Raw genomic sequence first — 22,493 nt, forward strand, 5'->3', positions numbered from 1 at the left:
TCTCCTCATAGGGCCTGTCCTGCTGCCCTCTCACCAAGCAGGTGGCCTCCTCTGAACCCTCTCCAGGTTGGCCACATCCCTCCTGGGGGACACAGTACTCCAACTGCGGCCTGACCAAAGTCGCATAAAGGGGGAGGATCACCTCTCCGGACCGGCTTGAGATGCACCTTTGGATGCATGGCAAGGGCTGGCTGGCCTTGCTGGCTGCGGTCTGGCATTGGCAGCTCATGTTCATCTTGGAGTCAATAATGACTCTGAGATCCATTTCCGCCTCTGTGCTTTCAAGAGGGGAACTCCCCAGTCTGTATGTATGCTGTGGATTCCTTCTCCCCAGGTGCAGCACCCTGCATTTGTCTACATCGAACCCCATCCTATTCTCGTCTGCCCACTTTTGAAGTCTGTCTAAATCTAGTTGCAGCCTCTCTCTCCCTTCAAGTGTGTCCACCTCACCCCACATCTTAGTGTCATCAGCAAACTTGGACAGCGTGCTTTCCACCCCCTCGTCCAAGTTGCTGATGAAGATGTTAAACAGTGCGGGCCCGAGGACCGAGCCGTGGGGTACCCCACTGCTCACATCTCGCCAGGTTGAGTACAACCCGTCCACCACTACTCTCTGGGTGCGCCCCGTCAGCCAATTTTTTACCCATTCAACTGTGCAGGCATCAATGCCACAGTCACTTAATTTGTTGATGAGGATGGGGTGAGAGACAGTGTCAAAGGCTTTCTTAAAGCCTAGAAAGACTATGTCCACAGCAACACCATCATCCAAGGATTTAGTTACTTGGTCATAAAAGGCAATCAGGTTGGTCTGGCAGGACCTGCCTTTGGTGAACCCATGCTGATTGCCCCTGAGCATGATCTCCTCTGCAAGTCCCCCACAGATGTGCTCCTTGATGATCCTCTCCAAGAGCTTCCCGAGCACCAAGGTGAGGCTTACAGGCCTATAATTACTTGGGTCCTTCTTCCTCCCCTTCTTAAAAATAGGGACCACATTAACCAGTTTCCAATCCCCTAGCACCTGGCCAGATGACTACGAATGCTCATACATAGATCATAGAGATATGATCAACCCCTGGCCCGTGTGCTAGATCCAGCCCTCGTTGCCATGTCATCTGGTCCATGAGTGCAAAAAGTTGGCAGCAAGGGCTACCAAATTTCCAGATCTGTCGGGAGCTCAGGGCCCTGCATTGCTAGATCAGGCATGCAAGGGGGCATGGGGCCTGATCCCAGAGCATGTTAGGGGGGTTGCACAGGGATGCAAGCCACGATCCTGGCAACTGGGGACTAGCCGAGGCTGTGCTGGGCTCTACCAAGTGTGCAGGGCTGGGCAGAGGCCCAGTCCTGGCATGTGGGGCTCAATCTGCCGCAAGGACCAGCCCTGACACACTTATCTGGCTCATGTGGCCGAAAGCTTTAGCACTACAGGACTAGGGTGATGTCTGAATGTCTCCAGGGGACAATCTGGTTCTTATCATGGAAACCCTTATGCATCCAGACAAGGTCGCAGAGTCGCTCCCATGCTTCGGCTAGTGACTGAGCGTGGGTTGAAAGCTGCATGTTGGCCGTCCACAAAGAGAAGCAAAATCCACGCCATAGCTCTCCCTTTTGGGGGTCCAGAATACAAAATTCAGATCCAGATCCTAACATCTCCGCAGTTCAGGGCTTTCAGACACATTATTACTATCATTGCTCCTATCACCGCCATTATCTTGTCATCTATGAGGCCCTGAATAACCCTAGGAGGTCTCTCTGATTCTCCGCGGTCTCCACAGTTATCTATTTTGATCATTGCTGCTTGACTCATATCCTGCACTGATAACAAAAGACGGCACAGGGCATGGAGAATGGGAAAAGGGCAACAGGTGCTGAATCTCCCGCCGGTCAGATATAGTTCAGTCTCACCAGAAGGTGTTTCATATATCAAGTAGCCTGTCTAAAATATAGTAAGGACAATGAGACCTGTGCCTCTACTTCATCCCAGCATCCAGACTACAAAAGGTTCATCATTACCAAATAAAAAAAAGGCAAACAATAATTCCACAATAATGTATAAGAGCAGCAAGCCCTCCATCCCACAGGCTCGTACGTGACTGCCTGTGGATGCTAAAAGTCCTGAGATGAGGAGGCAGAAGGGATCATCTTACTTAGATTCATTGCAACCCTGAATGAATTGCAACCTTGCAAGCATCACCCACTCCCCCACCCCTCCATGGCATGGTTTTCCTAAATGCCACACGCTGCTGCCCTCAGCCACAGAAGCACACGGGCATTGCCTATTGCCGTGCTTTGTCTGACACGAGCCTCGAGAGGCCCATTCAAAACCGAGACATGGAAAACACAGAGCAACACAGGCCCTGTGTGTCTATAGCTAATAGGTCCTAAATTCCCCATAGCAGCTTTAGGGAGAGTCCCCAAAGCCATCGGTCTATCTACCAAACTATCTTCTGATATTTTCCCATCGCTGGGACATTTAAGTGTGTCGAGGGGGGCAACGTGGTTTAAAGCAAGATTAGCATGGGAAAAGGATGCAGAAGCCCCTTGAGAGTTCACGGACGGCCGCTAAGATGATCTGCAGCCTTGAGGGGCAAGTGAAGTCTGCGCTGAGGTCTTTCAGCCAGGCACGGATGTGGTGCTCAGTCAACCAGCAAGAAGGCCTGGGCTGTGCTGCCTGCAGAGCAGCCGACGAGCGGAGCAGTGGAAGAGCTATTCAATAATGAGCATTGATCGCCCTGGCAGGGAAAGGTCACTCCGGGGCTGGGGGCTGCTACTTTACACGTGTTCAGGGACGAAGGAAGCAGAAGAATACTGATGAAGAGTGCGGTGCATCTAAAAGGGGATGAAAAGACATTGCAAAAATCAGGGAGGGGAAGTGATGGGCAATAGCTGGGCTTTATAAAGTGAATTCCCCACTCGCCTGAGGTGCGGGAGGGACTGTTCGGGAGAGGAGGAGTCCACCTCTATGCATGGCATGCAAACTGTATCTGCAAGCCTGGCCTGGGGGAACTGCCGTTGTGGGGGAAAACGGTGATTTCGTTTCTGTGACCTAAGCCGCGAGCATCTCTATTATGGCAGCCAACGAGGGGGGAGACGTGTCATTTGTAACAGAGTTTTTGCAACCATCTGTCCTCTGGAAACTGGAGATTGCCGCTCAGCAAGCCACCCAACAGCCACCAGATGGTAACACCACTTCGTTTAGACAGACAACCCACCGTTTTGGCTGAAGCCACGCATTTCCACCCTGTTGCCAGAGAAAGTCTGGTGCGTACCAGCCTTGGGCAACAGATACTGGAGAGCAGGATGGAAAGCACAGCATTGCTGTGTTTTCTCTTTGCCTGTTAACCCCACGGCTTGCACGCGGCCCTCCCCAACTGGCTTACGCTCTGCTTTCCCATACGGGAGCAAACTCTAGCCGGTCCAAATGCCGGGAGCCGTTCCAAATTGCCAGCCTCAGCGAGTCTATTCATCAGGACAGGTTCATCTTCAAGCTGAGCCTCCGTGCCCAGGCTCCAGCTGCCTTTGTCCAAAAAGGCCTGAACAGTAAAGTCGCAGCCAAGTCTCCACAAAGCAGCAGAGCTCCAGTGAGCGCTCTCCGCTGAACACCATGTGGCCTGAATATTGTTCTAACAAGGAGCTTCTTTCCCAGACAGTGGAAAAGGGCCAGGTTTACTGAGTTCCTGTGCTGCTTTGGCAACAAAGACAAGAATAATACATTTGGAGCCGCTTCTGAGCACTCCCCTTGGCTTGCGAGAGATATATGGGGATACCAGGGCTCGCGCGATACTTGGACGAGTTATAAACACAGATATACGCATTGCGCGTGTCTATACAAGACACTTTACCACACAATGGACTCATCGACTGAGTGGTAAAGCATCACCGTCTACATGTGCAGGCGCTTAATGCACTGTAAATTAGTCTACTGCATGCTTAATTAAATGCATATATACATACTGGATGCATCTATACGAGACGCTTTGCCACACAATAGACTCATCGACTGAGTGGTAAAGCATCACTGTCTACACGTGCAGGTGCTTAATGCACTGTAAATTAAATGCATTGCATGGTTATTTAAATGCATACATACATACTGGACACATCTACACAAGATGCTTTACTGTGCAGTAGACTAATTCACTATGCAGTAAAGCATCACCATCTACATGTGCAGGCGCTAATGCACTGTAAGTGAGTCTACTGCACGGTTAATTAAATGCATATATACATACTGGACATTTCTACACGAGTGCATTACTGCACAGTAGACTAATTCACTATGCGGGAAAACATCACCATCTACATGTGCAGGCACTTACCGCATTGTAAATTAGTCTACTGCACGGTTAATTAAATGCATATATACATATGGGACATGTCTACACGAGATGCTTTACTGCTCAGTAGACTAACTCACTATGCGGTAAAGCATCACCATCTACACATGCAGGTGCTAATGTACTGTAAATTAATCTACTGCATGGTTAATTAAATGCATATATACATATGGGACATGTCTACACAAGATGCTTTACTGCTCAGTAGACTAACTCACTATGCGGTAAAGCATCAACGTCTACACGTGCAGGCGCTTATTGCACTGCAAATTTGTCTACGGCATGGTTGATTTTCTACCTGCAAATTAACCGCACTGTTATTACCATGCAGTAATGCACGTATAGATGCCTGCCCATGGAGGGTTTACTGTGCAGTAATTTACTGTGCAGTAAACCCATCTAGCATTAACTGCATGTGTAGATGCACCCACCAAAGAGGAGCAGGGAGGCAAAGTGACCTCGGCACATGACAACCATGAGTCCCCAAATAGGACTCGCTGTCCCTCAGCTTTTCTTCTGACCCTGAGACTAACACCCCGAGTAACACCAGCATGATGAAATGAGATTACCCATCTGGGAGAGGAGACAGACCTGCCCAGACCACCCAGATGATGAACCAGTCGGGGGGAGTGAGCCAGAGGCCAGAACAACAGCTCTCGAGCAGGTCTGCCAGGCCAGACCACCCAGCCACCACTGACCAATCGCCTCCAAGAACAAAAAGACGGATTCTCCTATTCTTATCTTATCTCTTTTTACCCTTTTGTTTCCATCTGCTTTGTTGGAGGGGAAAAGACCATCATTGGCAACTCAGGACAGAGCCCCAGGATGAACCTTTTCCTCCCTGCTACAAAGGCTTTCTCGGCAGAAGAAAAGGATCCCACTGACGCTCTCTCTGAAAAGGGGACTCGGATGCATTGTGATTAGGTCTATTCTACCAAGCCACTCCATTTCCATTTCAAAATACTCCCAATCTCATATAGATTCTCCTTTCTTTTGTGAGTCTCAGTCAATACATTCCCAAAAGTTACCATAAACCTTTTTAAGGGGGTTTACTACCAGCGCGGGCTGAAGTGTCTGTAGTCAAAGCACCAAAGATTATTTAACTATTTAATGTAGCACAGCGATAGCAATGTTTTAACAGCTTTATCTCCCCCTGGGCCCATTTTTTTTTCCCATCAGAGACAGAATCCCATGCCAAGCTGGGATGACTCAAACTTACCCTAATGAATCCCCTCGCTCGCCACAAAAATAACCTGGTAGCAGCCACGTAGCAGTGCGCAATGACTCCACTCGACAGGAGATAAACTTGAGACTTGTTGGACGCTGCCTCTCCTTGAATTGGGACTCAGCTACATCCCCGAGCTGATGAAAATTGCTGTTGGACCCCTACATTTTCCAAAAAACCATGCACTGATTCAAGGTGCTTGTTTTCGTGGGTATCCATCTATGACACACCTGACAGAGGTTTAGTTCCCACAAAGCACAGAATAGCAGGTCTCCCAGCTTAGCATCTCAAGGGAGGTACCCAAAATAGCAAGTGACTTTCAAGCATCTAAGATTCGGCACTCACTGCTTCCCCGGTGAGCACCAATGAGATGTTGCCTATTGAGCCAGCAGCGCTGCTTCCTACAACACCTACGCATCCAGACATGGGTTTTTCTCAGGTATCCAAATCCCCCTAGAAGGAGGAGGACACCTCCAGTCTCCAGACAGACTGAGTGACAGGTGCTGAACTCAACAGGAGGAGAGGAGAAAGCAAGCTGTACCTCCAGACAGAGACGTAAATGATAATCAAGAGCAAAAGCGTCAGCGACGATACTCCACAGCCTACGATTAACGTGACAGAAGGGACCAGCACCTTTTCCATGTTCTGAAAGAGAGAAAACAAGAGAGACAAAGGATGCTCAGCAAATGCTACCAGCTCAGGTTCATTACAAGACCCTTACCCAGATAGCACGGTCCTGCATCGATGGACCCAACCGTCACATCCAATGGAAACTGAAAGCAGACAGGACCCGAAAAATAGATCCCCCCCAGTACAAACCATCACACACAACTGCAGGGCACCAAACCAGAAACACCAAGAACGCCCTCCAGCGTGCCACAGGTAAAGGAAGGGGTGACAAGGGCACGGACAGAGCCCTGCCACTGCGAGGACAGGGAAATAGGCACAGAAAATAAGGGTTGAAGAGACCTCCGGAGGTCACATCTCGTCCAGCCCCCTGCTCCAAGCAGGACCAGCCCCAACTACATCATCCCAGCCAAGGCTTTGTCTACCTGGGTCTTAAACACCTCCAAGGATGGAGACTGCACCATCTCGCTGGGTACCCTGTTCCAGTGATTTACTACCCTCCTCATGAGAAAGTTTTTCCTAATATCCAACCTCAATTTCCCTTGCTGTAACTGGAGCCCATTGCTCCTTGCCCTGCCATCTGCCCCCAGAGACCAGCCCAGCTCCATCCTCTTTGCAGCCCCCCTGCAGGGAGGTGAAGGCTGCTATTCAATCCCCCCTCGGTCTTCTCTTCTCCAGACTCAATCAGCCCATTTCCCTCAGCCTCTCCTCACCAGTCCTGTCCCCCAGACCCACAACCATTCCCATTGCCCTCCACTGGACTCTCTCCAATGTGTCCACATCCTTTCTGTAGGGGGGGCCCACAGCTGGACACAGGACTCCAGATGTGGTCTCCCCAGTGCAGAATAGAGGGGAAGAATTACAACCCACCATGCTACCCTTGCCCTTTGGCCCCTGTCCCCTTACCTTTCTCCTGGCCGCCTCACTAGGCAAAGGAAGAGGTCAGTACCTAGGTACTCATACAGAAGCAGCACCCAGGATGCCATGTGGGCATCTGACCCCTCTGCAAGGGGAGATGGTATCCGTTGCCTCTGTTTCTTTTCCTTCACGCTTTGAGACCCACATCTTACTTGGTGAGAGCTTCAGCTATAAAAAAAACCCTCACTCTTCTCATTTTGCAGATCCAATACCATTTTCCTTGTACACCCTCTTATGGGACAGGGATAGGAGCAAGGTGGCATTTTGGAGAGGACCCACCATTTGAGAAAAAGGCGGCATCCGCTCTGAGAAGAAACTCAGAACAAGGCAGTGGCACCAAAAGACAGTCTTAAACTCCCTGAGGCCAAATTCATCCCAGACATAACTACACTGATAAAAGTAATGGCAAACTAGGGAGAAATTTAGGCTGTTATGCATGCCCAGAGGTGTGCATTGAGGGGGTCTTTGCAAAGTAAGCCTTCCCATGGTTTTGCTTTATATCAGAATGACCTACATCAGGAGGTGGGTCTCACCGATGGCCAGACACCATCTGCAAGGCAGCCTGTCTGTGCTAAATAAATCCCAGGTCCAGTTCTGCAAGGTTCGATGTTGGAGGGCACAGGAGACCGAACCCCTCTGGGCAGCCAGGGAGAACCACAGTGCAGAGACAGTGGAGGTTTCTCTGTGATTTAAGCAGCTGTGAAAAGGGGGAAAGGCTGTTATGAGGTTCTCCTGTATAAATGTCTTTTTCTCCAGCTGCTGAAATGAGATGCTTTCTGCCATCAGCACCCCTGCAGCAGTTTTGCAGGGAGAAAAACCTAATGGTGCGGCGAGTTGGGAAAGAAACAGAAAGTCAGTCAACAGAGGGTTAATTCCACTTGTTCCCTTGAGCCGGACAAACTGAAATGGATCCAGTACGAACCGAGCTAAACCTGCTTCCCAAACACAAGCTGAGCTGTCCTAATGGTTTGAAAAGGTCGGGGGAGAATGCGTAGGCAGATCATGATCCCGCTTGTTCAAGTTCACTGCGTGCACTTCCCAGCTCTCATTAGGGGAACGAAAAAAGAGCAAGAGGCTTCTTGCAGCACTTCTGAATTGCACTGCACTAGCAAGGACTGGAAATCCCATAGGAAAGATTGACATTGCAGCGTTTTCACCCAAAGACTTTGAGATAAAGTGTAGACAAGGTCCCAAAAGCTCGCCCAAACCAAGCTACCATGTGTTGAGCCAAATTCAACAGTAGGAGCAGCTTAGTTGTTTTTAACGGTACTCTTCCTTTGGTATCCGGACCTTCCCGGCACAACCTGAGCTCTGAACACTTCTTGTTCTCCAAAACCATGCACCGATAACCTTGTAAGTGTCCAAATCCACAATGCACGATTTCAGGCCATGTCTACACATGCATGTAAGCGTGCCTAAATGTAATGCACATTATTTTAGTGCACATTAATCAGGATTAGGCAGGCATCTACACGTGCAGGAATTTAAGCGCATCAACGCTGTGCATGAACTGACTTGGGACTAAAGCTAGTCCCAAGTCAGTCCGCACACACAAAGCATCTACACCTGCATTATGCAGCGTCTACACTTGCATGAATGCGCTTTAGCTATTCACCTCTAAATTGGACACCAGTGTTTGCAGGTATCCAATTTAAGCACGATTAACCTAAATTCGCCATTTTTAATGTGCATTAAGGGCACGCGCATGTGGATGCGTGCCCTTAATGAGCATCAACTTAGGATCATGTGCATTAAAGCATCACATGTAGATATGCCCTCTTTGTCCTAACTGATCGACTCAATCACTAGGGATTATATATTAGAGCAAACACAACAAGGAAATTATCCACCCAGTGTCCAACAGGTTCAACGGATATAACACTACTGATGCACATCCCTAAAACCTACTTCTTCCTGTAATACTTGTAAGACAAGGCAGACATCCATGCTAAAGACTAACAAGTCCGCATTTGGGAAAGGAAATCCCTGTCAAAGGTATAAAGAGAATGCCCTGCCTGCAGTTCCTTCTGGTTCAAACCAGGATGCTTTTAGCTCAAATAGCTCAACATCATCTGCTTCAATCCTTTACCATGTCTACTTACAAATCACTTGAGTAATGGGGCTCTTGGCACTTCTCTCCAGGAAACCAGCCTGCAGTCTGACAGGCCTTGCCATCGGGACATTTTTATTGCCACTCACACACGCACCATTTTTCTCGGCTCAGTTTCCCGTTGCTACTTCTGCCGAAACGCAGGCCAGATCCAGAGCTCGCTGCAATCTGTGCACATCGTCTGGTAACTTCCACGGTGTCTTGGAGGGAGACCCTCGTGTCCCCGGGACCCCCGCCCCTCCCCGAGGCACTTCACCCACTCCCCAGGTGAATAGTTGTAGAAAGGTTCAGAGTTTAAAAAAAAAAAGGTAAGAAGGCAATGTGAAAAAAAGGAGATTACATCTTCATGAACAAATTCCATCCAAAACTGAAACTGGGGACTTATCCATCAGCTCGGAGAATGAATCCACCCATAGGGCCTTTTCGGTGCCTCCAAAAACCAAACTAGTATGGAAGTCTGTCCTGAAAGCAATGTGAAATCTCCTCTGTGGAGAGGAAGGGGGGACCGGTAGTCGGGGGGCTGAAGGGAGGTCGGTTCAATGCCCTGAATGTGAGATGCTAGGAAAATCATTTAGTGTTTTTCTGGGCCTTGGTTCCCCTACCAAAGCAGAGAGCAGTATGGCTTTACCTCCCAGAAGTGTCATGAGGATAAAGACGTCCAACGAGACACATACCACCCTGCCTTCTCCCTCCACTCCCCTCCACCATCCTCACTCTTAGCTGCATCCTCCTTCTTGCAGCTCACGCTCCCTGCACCAGCAAAAGGATGACGGCCAGAGATTTGCATCAACTGTGACACCTGATTTAGCACGGTCTGCTTTAGCTGGCTCTTCCTGCTAACTGGAGGGAAAAGACGAGGCCAGGAAGTTACATTATAAATCAAGTCAACATGCCTCCTCATTTGCATGGCCCAAATGCAATGCTGGCATTTGGCCGTAGTAGGGGAGCATGGTTGGTTGGCAATGCCTGAGTCCTTGCTGAATAACCCCAGTGTTCAAGCCTTTCCTGATCAGGAATATGTTTCCCCTAGTGTGACTTTAAACTTGACCTACGAGATCTTATGAGAAGAGGTAAGTTTGATGGGATGGCATGGCATCCCATCCCTGATTTCCATCAGCTACTCCCAGTGGTATTGTATCTTCCACACCCAGAACATGTGTCCTTTGCAGTGGGCAAAGCCATGCCTGCAGCTGGTGGGGTGCAAGGGAGAATGGGGGACTCAAACCACATATCCTCATTGCATGATCTCTTCCCTTGGCTGGAGAAAGCTGTGCCAAAACCCAATGCACATCTCTCTGCACATCTCAGCATTGACAAACACCCATCCACATGGCAGAGCTCTTCTGATTTCGCCTTCTGAAACCCTCGTCTGCTCATCCAGCCCTGCACGCTTGCACCCCATCTCCCTCCATGGTGAAATGACTTGAAGAACATCAGCATTACAGAAGGCTGATTTAGTTTCTTGCCCCCCAAGCCATTTGCAGCTATTGTACCCTTAGCAGAAGCAGGGCTGAAAAGCATCCCTTGCTAAGGCAGGAGGGCAGGAGCTGGACAGGCGCCGTGGGGGATGCTGACACTGCTGTGATGATAAGCCCCCCGGGTTGGTTGGTTCCCACCCTCTGCCTTAAAGGGCCCTGATTTTAAAAACTGAGCTAGAAGACCCCTGCAGCATAAATAGCATGTGGCTCACTATTTCTTCCTAGGGAGCACCAAGGCATGAATTCTCTCCTGTGCTGCTGGGATGGAAAAGGGTTTGCTGAAGATGATTTGGGAATGAAAGGATGGATACTATAAGCCCCAGTGATTGCAGTAGGATCATGATCTTCCTTCAGAAATCTCAAAGGACAAGCCTCAATCAGCTCTCAATTCTGGCCTTCTTCCATTCCTGCTTTGCTTAGGAGGCTACTGGGCCCTTCCCCCACCCCCACACCCCCTTCTCTTTTTCCCTTTGGCATGAGAAGTGGTATTTGTCTTATTCCGTCAACTGATTAATGCTCCTGACAGAAAACAGCTAGTATGGTAGGATCTCAGCCCTGCCAGGAAAATTTCCTTGGAGGAGGGAACAATGGGTTGGATACAAAAACACACATACACACATACCAATGGGTTGGGTGCAAACACCCCCCCCCCCAATGGGTTGGCTGCAAAAATGCACACACATAGACCAATGGGTTGGCTGCAAATACACACACATCAATGGGTTGGCTGCAAAAATGCACACACATAAACCAATGGGTTGGGCACAAACACACACACACACACCAGTGGGTTGGGTGCAAACACACACACACACCAATAGGTTGGATGCAAAAACACATACACGTAGACCAATGGGTTGAGTGAGAACATATACACACCAATGCGTTGGATGCAAACATACACCAATAGGTTGGGTGCAAAAACACACACACATAGATCAATGGGTTGTGTGCAAACACACACACACCAATGGGTTGGGTGCAAACACACACGCGCACACACACACACACCAATGGGTTGGATGCAAAAACACATACACGTAGACCAATGGGTTGGGTGCAAACACACACATCAATGGGTTGGATGCAAACATACACCAATAGATTGGGTGCAAACACACACACACATAGACCAATGGGTTGTGTGCAAGCTCACACACACCAATGGGTTGGATGCAAAAACACATACTCGTAGACCAATGGGTTGGGTGCGAACGTACACTCACCAATGGGCTGGGTGCAAAAATACACACATATGTGTCAATGGGTTGGGTGCAAAAGTACACATGCACACACACACACATGCATGTATGCGTGCACATACACATGCACACTCCAAGTTGCTCCATCAGAAGAAACCAGAGAGGGAGTGCCTGCCTGAGTGGAGAGCTGCAGGTAGCACCCGATGCTCCTCCGAAGCACCTAAGGAGCCCCAGGAGACCACCCAGTGCCCCTCTGCTTGGAGACATGCTCAGCCACTCTAGGAACAAGTTCCCCTAGTCCCCCCCAGCCAGCATCTCCCTCCTGGCTGGGTAGATGGACAGCTTGGCCAGGCCCAGGAGGTTGGCCATAAATGCCCAGGATTTTTGTGGGTCGGGGGTGCCACTTTCCAGGTGACAATGAGTCTTGATTGCACTGGGATTCCCCAGAGGAGCGAGAGGAGCGGTTGTAACAGTGCCGAGACTGCTCCTTACCCATCCACCTGGTAGGAGCCTCATTGCTCGGCACAGTGCAATCCAGGCTGGACAACATCCCTGGTGCTGTACAGGACACGGCCCTCCTGCCCTCACAGCGACAGACCTTTCTCATCTCGACTCCTGCAACTGTGTCACCGAGCAGGGACAAGGAGCGGAGGGATTTGCAATCAATGCCATCAACTGGGTTGGAAATAATGCCTGTTCCTGCCCCGGGGCGTTTTGCAAGCCCTGCCCGCCACGCTCTCTGCCGGGCAGGGAGGAGATGCGCTTCTTTCTGCCTTAGACTTCCTGTTTCAATCCCTCCTTCTCTTCTCTTCTCTCCTTTTACTCCTCTTCCTCTCTTGCAATGCCCCTTTTGTTCTCTATTTCGCAGCAGTCTTTCCAGAGGAGAGCATGAGAGCTGCCGGGCCGGGTCAGAGCAAAAGTGGCTCTAACCCAGCTTCCCCTCCCGGTTTTCATCCTCTGTCCTGGGACATTATATGGTCGGTGGCCTCCCTCTCCACACTGAGGGAGGTTTGTCTTTTCCTTGTGGGCCTGACTAATAAATAGGCTTGTACTTGACAGTGGCAAAGAGCAAATACAAGGCATGGAGAAACAGCAATTTCCAGATCTTCTTCTCCCCACATCCTCTCATTTGCCTCTTCCACTCCTCCCCCATTCACTTTCTCTCTCTGCCTTTCCTTCCTGCCTTGTCCTATTTGGATGCTGTGAAAGCAGCTCTGTTAAAAAGGCAGCTTGTGCTTTTTTCCCCCTTCATTTCCATGCTGTGGTTCAGACTCCATTTAGCACCGAGCCAAAAGATACCTCTCAATGCCATGCCCCAAGCCCCAGACCTGAGAGTCCGGCTGGGAGGGGGCAAAACTGTGCTGAGAATGTGACCCACCTGTTTGAGCATCTCTGCTGTTCCCAAATGAGTTGCAAACACGATCAGGTTTTTTTTCCAAATACTTTTGTTATTCAAACCGGTCCGAGAGATATTTTATGCACCTGATCCGAGCGCTCATTTGAAATCTATGAGAATCTTTCCATTAACTCAACCGGGGGCTGGATCAAGTCTCAGGTGCAGATATCACACACCCGGGAAGATTCAGGAAAGCTTTATTTTCATGAAGCCTGCCACTAATTGTTAGGTAGGGCTGGCGAATAGCTGCCTAGACTACATTACATTACTTCTCCTCCTGGGTGGACAACCAAACTTTGCAAAGGAAGTGGCGGTGTGGACGGGAAGATGGGATGGAAAGTTTCCAAGGCATTCGCAAGAATGCTTTTTTCAGTGCCAACTCATGCACAAACATATATCTGCACCTGCACTGATGAGCAAATTCTTGCAGGGAAAAATCTGCCCGCCAGTATTTGGAAAAGAAAAAGATTGACAAGGGCTGAATGTGAAGGAATGGAAAGCAGCCTGTCCAGATGACCTCAAAGGGTCTTTTTCTGGCATTGCTTGCCCAGTTTCTGGGTCTAATACTCCAATAGGCTGTGATGCCCTTTGCACCAGTCTGTGTAAAGGGGACTTAAAGCAGGTGCAAGCATCATTTGCTCTGACGTTAAGACCCCTAGTAGTAAATGTATTGCAATAGCATGTGAAAGCCCTAGTGATGGACCAGGATACCCACACAAGGAGCTGTGCAACCCAAGACAAAGAGATAGTCCCCAGCCACAAAGATTTTATGATATGGATTACAGAGCTGCAATGTAGGCTGTCTTTAAGGCCCCTCTGTGCTTTTCAGCCTTTCCCATCCATGAGACACAGGCTCCCAGAGATAACACAGCAGATGGTGAGTCTGTTGCCAACACACGCGTTCAGCTCCGTAGCACGACGAGGAGTGGGCACAAGCGAGCAGATGTGCCCCAGACCCTTACCCAAGGAGCAGTGGCTTCGAAGGAAGGAGCAGGTGCTGGTTCTGCCCAGGCCCTTCTCCGAACATCATGGGGTATTAAGCAGAATGAGCTCTGACATCTGGGCACCCATCACGCTGCAGCCTGCCAGTCGAGCCCACTGGTGGAGGGCGTCCAGACCCGTCTGGGACTTGCAAAGGGAAAGCTCAGCTGTCGCCTCTTGGAAGGATCCCTCCTGGCACTGCCTCATCTGGACCTGCTGCTAGCCAGCGTGCCCACCCTGCTGCAAGGAAACGGTCAGCCGGACCGGAGGAAGTCCCTGCATCCTGCAAGGCTGACTCCAGTGCAGGCTGGATCGGGCCATAAATGCCTAGAGACCATCTAGGCCAGCACCCCAGAGAAACGGCAGGTAAACAGGAGCTTGGGGCTGACTTTGCAGAGCTTTGGAGGATGACACGTTTAGGTCACAGAAGGAGACGAGATGTCCTGAGATACCGGCATTGCACAATTGCAGCACAGATCTCCCCACCTAGATAGACCTGGGCTGTTCAGAGCAGCCGGGGACTACACATGGACCGGTCACAGACCCGAGGCTGCATGCACATGGGTCACGCACCATATGGGCTTAAGAGGACATGCAACCTCCCAGCGTGTGGGTAGCGTGACTCTCCCATCCCCGCCACGCTGTCATGCTAGCAGCACACGCTGCGCCCTCCCCACCTGAGCTCCCTTCCCTCCCTGCTGACCTGCTACCTGGGCACCTAGGTCACTGGGCTCCCTCCCCCTGTGCCACCCTGCCCCAGAGACCCTAGCCACCACCACAGCAGCAGGAGCAATGGGGGAGTGGGAGCCCTCAGGCCACGTATTAACTCCTCATGGGTCACCAGATGAAACTAGGCAGCTTCATTCATAAATGTTTTCCCCTCTCCTGCTGCTCCAAGCCTGCAGGACCAGGCAAGAAAAGTGCACAGGGCTGGCGAGAGGCACCGGCCATGGCCTTCAGATGGAGACCGCATTGTTTGCAAGCTGCAGCAAATGTTTCCCCGGGGGAAGAGGGAGGAAGGACTCAGAGGGGTCCTGGGGCTCCCCGCACCAGCTTCTGGAGCAGTACCATTTATACACCACCCTTCGCTCAGGGCTAAGGCTGGATTCACAGCCCAGGCCTCAAGGGCTTTGGGATGATGCAGGTCAAGCACTGTCATTCATAAAGGATTGCTTCCTTCCCCTTCCTGCCTCTCCTCTGCAAGGCAGGGCACCCGGTCACCTTCCCCATTCCCCTGTCAGTGAGGCAGATCCCCAGGGCCGCTGCATTTCTTGGCTTCCCATGTGTCATAACCACAAGCGCAGGCCATGTAAAAGTGAATGGACACCACTTCTTGGAAACGCATTCAGGGAACTTCGGGGCCTTTTTATACCACTTGGCCAGTCCAACAGGTGATCCCACTTAATTATCGCGAGTGAAAATCACCCGGAGAGACATCTTAATGTGCTGCTATTTATTAACGACCGCAAACTCCTCTCTTCGCGTCGCGGGCCCTCTCCAGACACGGCCCCCGTGATTTGTGTTTAGCGAACAGCTTTGCCAATGCTCCGGGCACCGAGGTGCAATCACGTGGCTGATCGTTAGTAAGCAGCATCAGGAGCGTTTCCTGCAGTCCCTTGGAGCATAGGAGAAACGAGGGGGATGAAGAGCCCCTCTTCATCCCCACCTCTCCATCCCTGACCAGGGGGGCAAGGTTTCCAGCAGACTATCCTTCAGCTGTAAATACACCAAAGTGATGAGGATCCCACTACTTTGTCTCAGGTTATTCTGCATCATTACAACCTCTACTTGCTCCTCATCACCCCCAGTGCCGAAAGGAGCAGGACTTGACCAATGCATGATGTTTTCCAGCTCCCCAAAAGAGTGGTCTTGGCAGGTCCATTCCCCCACTGAATAGCGCACAGGACAATACTCATCTTTCTTCATGCCCTCTCCTGATCCTTCCCTTTGCAATAGACTTTGAAATCTCCTGGAGGTAGAGGGAAAGGTCCCAAAGTCTCTGCTGGCTCCCATAAGAAACCTAATGACCATGGGATCTGCTCCCCATGTTGCCTCCATGACTGCTGAGTCCAGAATGGGAACCACAGACGATGGCATGACAAGCATCTGCTGCAAGAGAGGATGGAGACCTGGGACTCGTTTGAAAAGCCCCTTTGCTCTTCCATGCATCCCAGCCCCCTCTGTGCTTACCATGATCATCACTACAGAGAAAACAAGATGAGCTGGGTAGCACCTAATGAGATGCTCAATGCTTCCCTTTCCTATTGACTTCCCGGGAGGCATGCTCAGCCCTTCACAGGATCAGGCCCTTCTGGAAGCAGCCGTGTGCCTGCTGTGCAATTGCAAAACTAGGCCAGGACAGACCGGGGAAGGGAACGGAGCAGGGGAATCCAGATTGTGTTTACCCTGATTTGAGCAGCGTCCTGGTTCCCAGCCAGCCGTCAGCACTCCACCAAATCGTTCCCAAACAACGCGCTATTTGTTGTACTCTGTCAATGCAGTGTTGGCGACAGCAGCTGGCTTGACAGCCCAGGGAGAGCCCGCTCCACCTGGAACGAGTGGCACCATCTTCCTGTGTGGCCCATTGCAACCGGGACTTCTCAAGGAGGATGCTGGCAAGGGGCCCAATTTTGGGATGCCATTTCTACCCACCCCCAGACCATGCATGGAAGAGCGAGCATGTTCTGCTGCTATCTCCCCGTGCTTCCAGAGAAAGCCTTGCTTCGAAGGAAGAAGAGCCCTGAGTCCATCCCTCCAAAACACAAACCACATCCCAGCATTTGCTTGTCTGAAGGACACAAATGGCATCCTAGAGGACATGGTGTGACAACAGCTTCTGGGAAGGACAGGAGAGGTCAGTCTCCTGTGCTAGTTGCTCTCTGTCAGGTCCCCATAGAGATGTGGACTGCTAATGGCCCAGGGGACTCCTGTCCTGGACTAGAGGTGAAGGACTCATAACCCCGCACCAGGCCAGTGCCATATCCCACCCACTCTGGCTAAAACCCACCTGTGAAGCAAGAGGCATAGGCATGTTCAGCCCCTTAACAGATGTCTCTGAGCGGTCTTTATCCAGGTGCAAGCTCATGATTCAACCCATTGCAGTGCACAGCAAAGCATTCAGGCCAGAGAGTCTCTCTCATCCATTGGCTACCTTTAAGTGTCACTCGACTTGACCATCCAGGCCCCAATCCTGATCACATTCACACCAGTATACAACCACCTCCCTGAACTTAGGTTGAACATAAGGAAGAACTTCTTTACAATAAGGGTTGCCAAAATCTGCAATGGGCTTCCAAGAGAGGTGGTGCTCTCCCCTACTTTGGGGGTCTTTAAGAGGAGGCTGGACATGCACCTGGCTGGGGTCATCTGACCCCAGCGCTCTTTCCTGCCCGCGACAGGGGGTCAGACTCGATAATCTGCTGAGGTCCCTTCCAGCCCTAGCATCTATGAATCTGTGAACTGATGCACAGTGCTGAGGAGTGGGCTATTTGCATTGTCCTCCGCTGGACTTTCTTGACCCTCCCTGTATTTGCCAGACCATGCCTGGTTAGCAGGCTTGTAGCTAATGAGCACTCAACATGCATCCTCAGCATGAACCCGGTTCATTAGCTCTGACTGGGAAGGCAATGCACATGATGTCAATTTGTGCTCTTGGACGCGACCCGCACAACCCTTACAATCAAGTTTCTGGCCCTACCGTTGCGACTGCAAGCCTGAAACGTGCCTTTCACGGACACTGCCCAGTTTGGTTTATAATCTGCAGCTTCTGCCAGCGTCCTCACCTCGGCACCCATCCACCGGGACATTCCTAGATAGCAAAAGTGTTAAGAGCATAAGAAATAGCTGTAGCTAACTGGCTTTTCTTTTAAATGGGCAGATATTTGCAGAGGGAGATAAAAAAAAAAAAAAAAAAGACCTTTTCTCCTGGATCTAATACTTGGCAATTCCAAGCCAAAATCTTCCTGTAAGGAGGAGAAAAAGCATTTCAGCAGGCTTGGTGCGGTGCCCTAGCCAAAACGCTTAGGAAAAGGATTTCTGACTAGACACCATGGGGATGGGCACAGTATAAGGTAACCTACTGAATCACGCTTTCTACAGCTTCAGATGTGAGTAGCATTGGTTTTGCTTTTGAGGCCCCTCAGCTCCTCTCCCTACCTCAAATCGAGGGGCTTACCCACGCCCCCACCACAAGTTCCCCATTCACCAGTTAGCAGAAGAGATGGCTCAGGGGTTCCCTCAAATGCATGGCTTAGCATTGCACTGTTCTCAGTGCATGGCTTAGCATTGCACGGTCCTCAGGGCATGGCTTAGCATTGCACAGCCCTCAGTGCACGGCTTAGCATTGCACAGCCCTCAGTGCACAGCTTAGCACTGCACAGCCCTCAGTGCACAGCCCTCAATGCATGGCTTAGTATTGCACGGTCCTCAGTGCATGGCTTAGCATTGCACATCCCTCAGTGCACGGCTTAGCATTGCACGGTTCTCAGTGCATTGCTTAGCATTGCCCAGTCCTATGTATATGGCTTAGCACTGCACTCAAGCACTCCAGATGTGGAGAGCCTTTGGCAGGGGGCATGATCAGGGCAGCTCATGAGCACTTTGGAGCTGTCTACACTACCTAATTTTGGACACAGGCATGCCCAGCACCTGGCTTATCACTCACTGATGCTCCAAGGAGGCCACCGTCTCCTTGTCCTCCCCCGTCTGCCTGCATCCATCCATGGTGTCCAGCCTAACATTCAGACTGGGAGCTCTTTGGGGCAGAAACTGCTGGTTTGTTCTGGGTTTGTCCAGGACATGGCCTGTGGCCATAGACCCTTGGGGCTGTGCTAATATGATGAAGAAGGATAACAGAATGATGCTGGGTAGATCATCCCAACTGCATGCTGGGGGAAGATGGGTGGAGGGAGCTGGTTTTAAAGGATCCCTAGAAAAAGCAAAGAGCTAAGCCCAGGGCTTTTCCCTCCCTTACGGCCGAACAGGATAGAGCAGAGGCCCAAGTGTGGGGAGCAGTCAAAGATTTGCTGCTTCCTGCTACCTCTGCCTGCCCTTTTCTCCAGCACACGGCCATCCTGCCCACCCCAAGAGCTGCTTCCTGGGGGTGGGGGTGCAGAAGAGACCCAGGCATCCAGCTGGGATGAGTTATGATCGGGCAGTGGCACCATTCAGTCCCTTTGCAGCAACCACTGGGGAGTGGGGGCAGGGTGGCTAAAATGTCATGCTTCGGTGCCAGAGGCCTGAGCAAAATCCTGTCTCCAGACGCTTGCAGAAAGCTGTCCCTTGTGAACCCAGCATCTGCTCACCCAGGCTGGGAGTCAGACGTGGTTAGCAGCATCCTATCTGGCCACATTTGACTCCTTGCCCCCTTGGGAATGGGGTCCCTAGGGTCACACAATGGCTCAGACAGACAAGCCCCCTTTGCATTTTAAACCGGACTGACCCCCCCACCCCACCATACACACATCACACTAGGGGAGATGCATTACAGATACATTAACCGAGCCAAGGACACTGCACACGACAGAGATCACCGACAACGCACCAAACTGAGCCCAGGTGTAAGCGGGCATCGCTCCAGCGAGCTCCGTGGTCCTGCCATCGAGGAGCATGCTTGGCTCAGTGCTTTTCCTGCCTTAGTGATGAATCCAACAAGGGTTTTGGCTCCTGGCGCTCGGTCGCCTTTGTCCCGTGCCTCGCTCCCGCGGAGGAGACAGGCAGCGTGATGCAGCATTTGCCTGCAGAAGCGTCCCTGCCAGCGCTGTGCAGATTCCCCGGGGTTGGCTCGCAAGGCCGAGCTGCAAAGCTGCGGTGCTGCAGTTCACGCCTCCCGCGGGGTTCTTGCAAGGTTAGGATCCAAACCAGCACCGCGGACACCCAGACCAGACCCACGTGCAAAGCCACGGGGTAGAGAACGGGGCTGGCGGGGACCGCTGCTTAGTGCACGGGTACAGCCTTTTGCTACCTGCTGGTTGGACCCACCTACGAGCTGTCATTGAAACACAGGACTAAAGGGGCCTGGTGGAGCTGCTCTTACAGGTAACCCCACCACGAAGCCCCTGTCATCAGCTGGTCACACACTCACCATACAGAAGGCAGGGATTTATAGTTAGTTGTGTGCACGACACCTTGAATCACAGAGAAGTCGGGCTGGAAGGCACCTCCCACAGTCACATCTCGTCCAATCTCCTGCCGGAGGCAGGATCAGGCCTCTATAAATCATCCCGTACAAACCATAATCTAAACTCTACACAAGCAATGCCAGGAGGTGCAATTGAGCCTCAGCACGTCCCCCTCTGACAGCTGGGATCCTACGTCCCACAGTTTCTCTGCAAATCCGATCCAGGTCCCCTCCATAGGGTTCACCCAGAGCCTGCAAGAGCCCACGCTGTGTCTTGACTACCCCTGTCTTGCCTGAGATCTGCAATGAATCCCACATCCCAGCTCCATTGATGGAAGTTTTGTGCAGCTCCATGCACTGCCCTGTTGCAGGGACCACATCCTCAGCTGGCATAAATCAGCACAGCTCCATCCAGCCCTTAAAACCCGCTGTCACGCTGTTCTGCCTGCAATGCTTTATGGACTGCCATGGCAGAAGAAGTCCCTTGAGAATTGGAGTCACTTCTGCTCTCCTTCAGAGACATGTAACAGCAAGCTGGTCCTTTAAAAACACATTGCTACGTGCCTGCTTACATGCTCCATGATAAATTAAAAAAAACCTTGGGATGAACGGGCGAGCTTATTCCACCAGCGGCCACGGCCATCACATCAATCTACACCTCTCGCGGCCAGGTCCTCCAAACCTGCTGAACAGCAGAGGAAAAAGCCAACCCGCCTGGAAAACGGCATTTCTGCCTCTCAAAAGTTAACCTGCAAGAGAGGCCCACCTGTGGACTCGCTCCCCAAAGCCTGGTGGAGTTACAACTCAGTCTCCCATTAACGGATGGGGAAGGAAATGAGAAGGAAAGAGCAAAGGATGCCCCCTGGTCCCAGCTGCCCAGACCTCCATGGAGCTGCTACACCTCGCACCTTGTGCAAGCGTAGAGAGAGCGAAATGAGGGTGCAAAGCCTGGTCTGCAGGGAAAGGCAGGGCTCATCTAACACTGCGGCTGCTGGGTGAACACAACAGAGACAGGCAAACGTGTCTGGACAAGACACTCTAGAAAACACAGCTAAAATTCACAGCAAACCTCAACCCCACCATTGCAAAGCTGTCTCAGGACGAGGACAAATTTAACCACCCTCCAATCCCCTGCAATACCACTGCCCGTTGGGTTTTTTCTCTCTGCATCCTGGGTCCAGCATTAGGGATGCAGCTATCCCAACATTAGGGTGTCTCATTAGCAAGCCCCAAGAGATCTCAAAGGATGCCAGGCTCCAGGCCTCAGTCTTGGAGAATGCTAACAGCCTCAGCAACCCATTTCTCACCCCCCAAGCACCCTCACTGGCACTGAACACCACCTCCCAGGATCGATCACCGTCTTAATTTGCAGGGTTTGGTCCACATTGAATTTGAATCTCAAAATCCCTTTGGTGGGACCTGCTTTCTTCAAAGCACTTTGCAAACAAGGATGAATGGAGCCTCGCAAGGCCTCCCCGGAGGCAAAGATCAGCCATAGTTTGCAGGTGGAGAAGCCAAAAGCAGCGTGCATCCAAGTGAAATACCCAAGGCCAAAAAGGGTAGAGGTCTCTTGGTTCCCAGCGCAAGAGATCGTGCTTGCTGCTGGCAATACCTGCGTCCAGAGATACAACCAAGTTGACCCAATAAAATGTTCATCAAGCCCTAGACGTGCACTGACAGAGATGACAGATCCCTCATTTCTCCCTGAGAGATGCAAGAACCAGACTGTCTATCCTGCAAGGACGTAAAGCATTTGGAGACCGTTTCATCTATAAAATGAAAAATCCAACTTTTTTCAGAAAAGACATTTCTGAAAAAAAAAACAAAAAACCCCCCACATTTTGGGAGCATCAGAACAACCTCCTCAATGCACGTGGCTTCGATGCGGGCAAAGCGCTTCGTTGCGACGCTGTCATTTCAACTTCTGCGTCATGAACCATGATCTCGCGTAAGAGTCGAAGCGACGCAGTGAAAACAAAGTGCTCCAACCAGATTAAAATGAGACATTTGGATCATTTTTCACAAGGAATTTTGACAGGTTTGGTACATTCCCACAGATCATATTGATTTCAGCAAATCAGCATTTTCCCACGGAAAGCTGTTT

General features: G+C 51.0%; 1 protein-coding gene across 3 annotated transcripts in view; it reads right to left on the reverse strand.

The window, feature by feature from the left end:
• The window catches only part of ADGRB1 (adhesion G protein-coupled receptor B1), a 321,100-nt gene that overhangs the window by 68,585 nt on the left and 230,022 nt on the right, over positions 1 to 22,493 (reverse strand). For all 3 annotated transcript variants that reach the window (XM_059723698.1, XM_059723697.1, XM_019481825.2), the window contains one exon: positions 6,101 to 6,204. In XM_059723698.1, coding sequence (XP_059579681.1) covers positions 6,101 to 6,204 — 104 coding nt within the window. The remainder of the gene's footprint in view (positions 1 to 6,100; positions 6,205 to 22,493) is intronic.

Source organism: Alligator mississippiensis, chromosome 3 (genome assembly GCF_030867095.1).
Source record: "Alligator mississippiensis isolate rAllMis1 chromosome 3, rAllMis1, whole genome shotgun sequence".
Classification (NCBI taxonomy): Eukaryota; Metazoa; Chordata; order Crocodylia; family Alligatoridae; genus Alligator; species Alligator mississippiensis.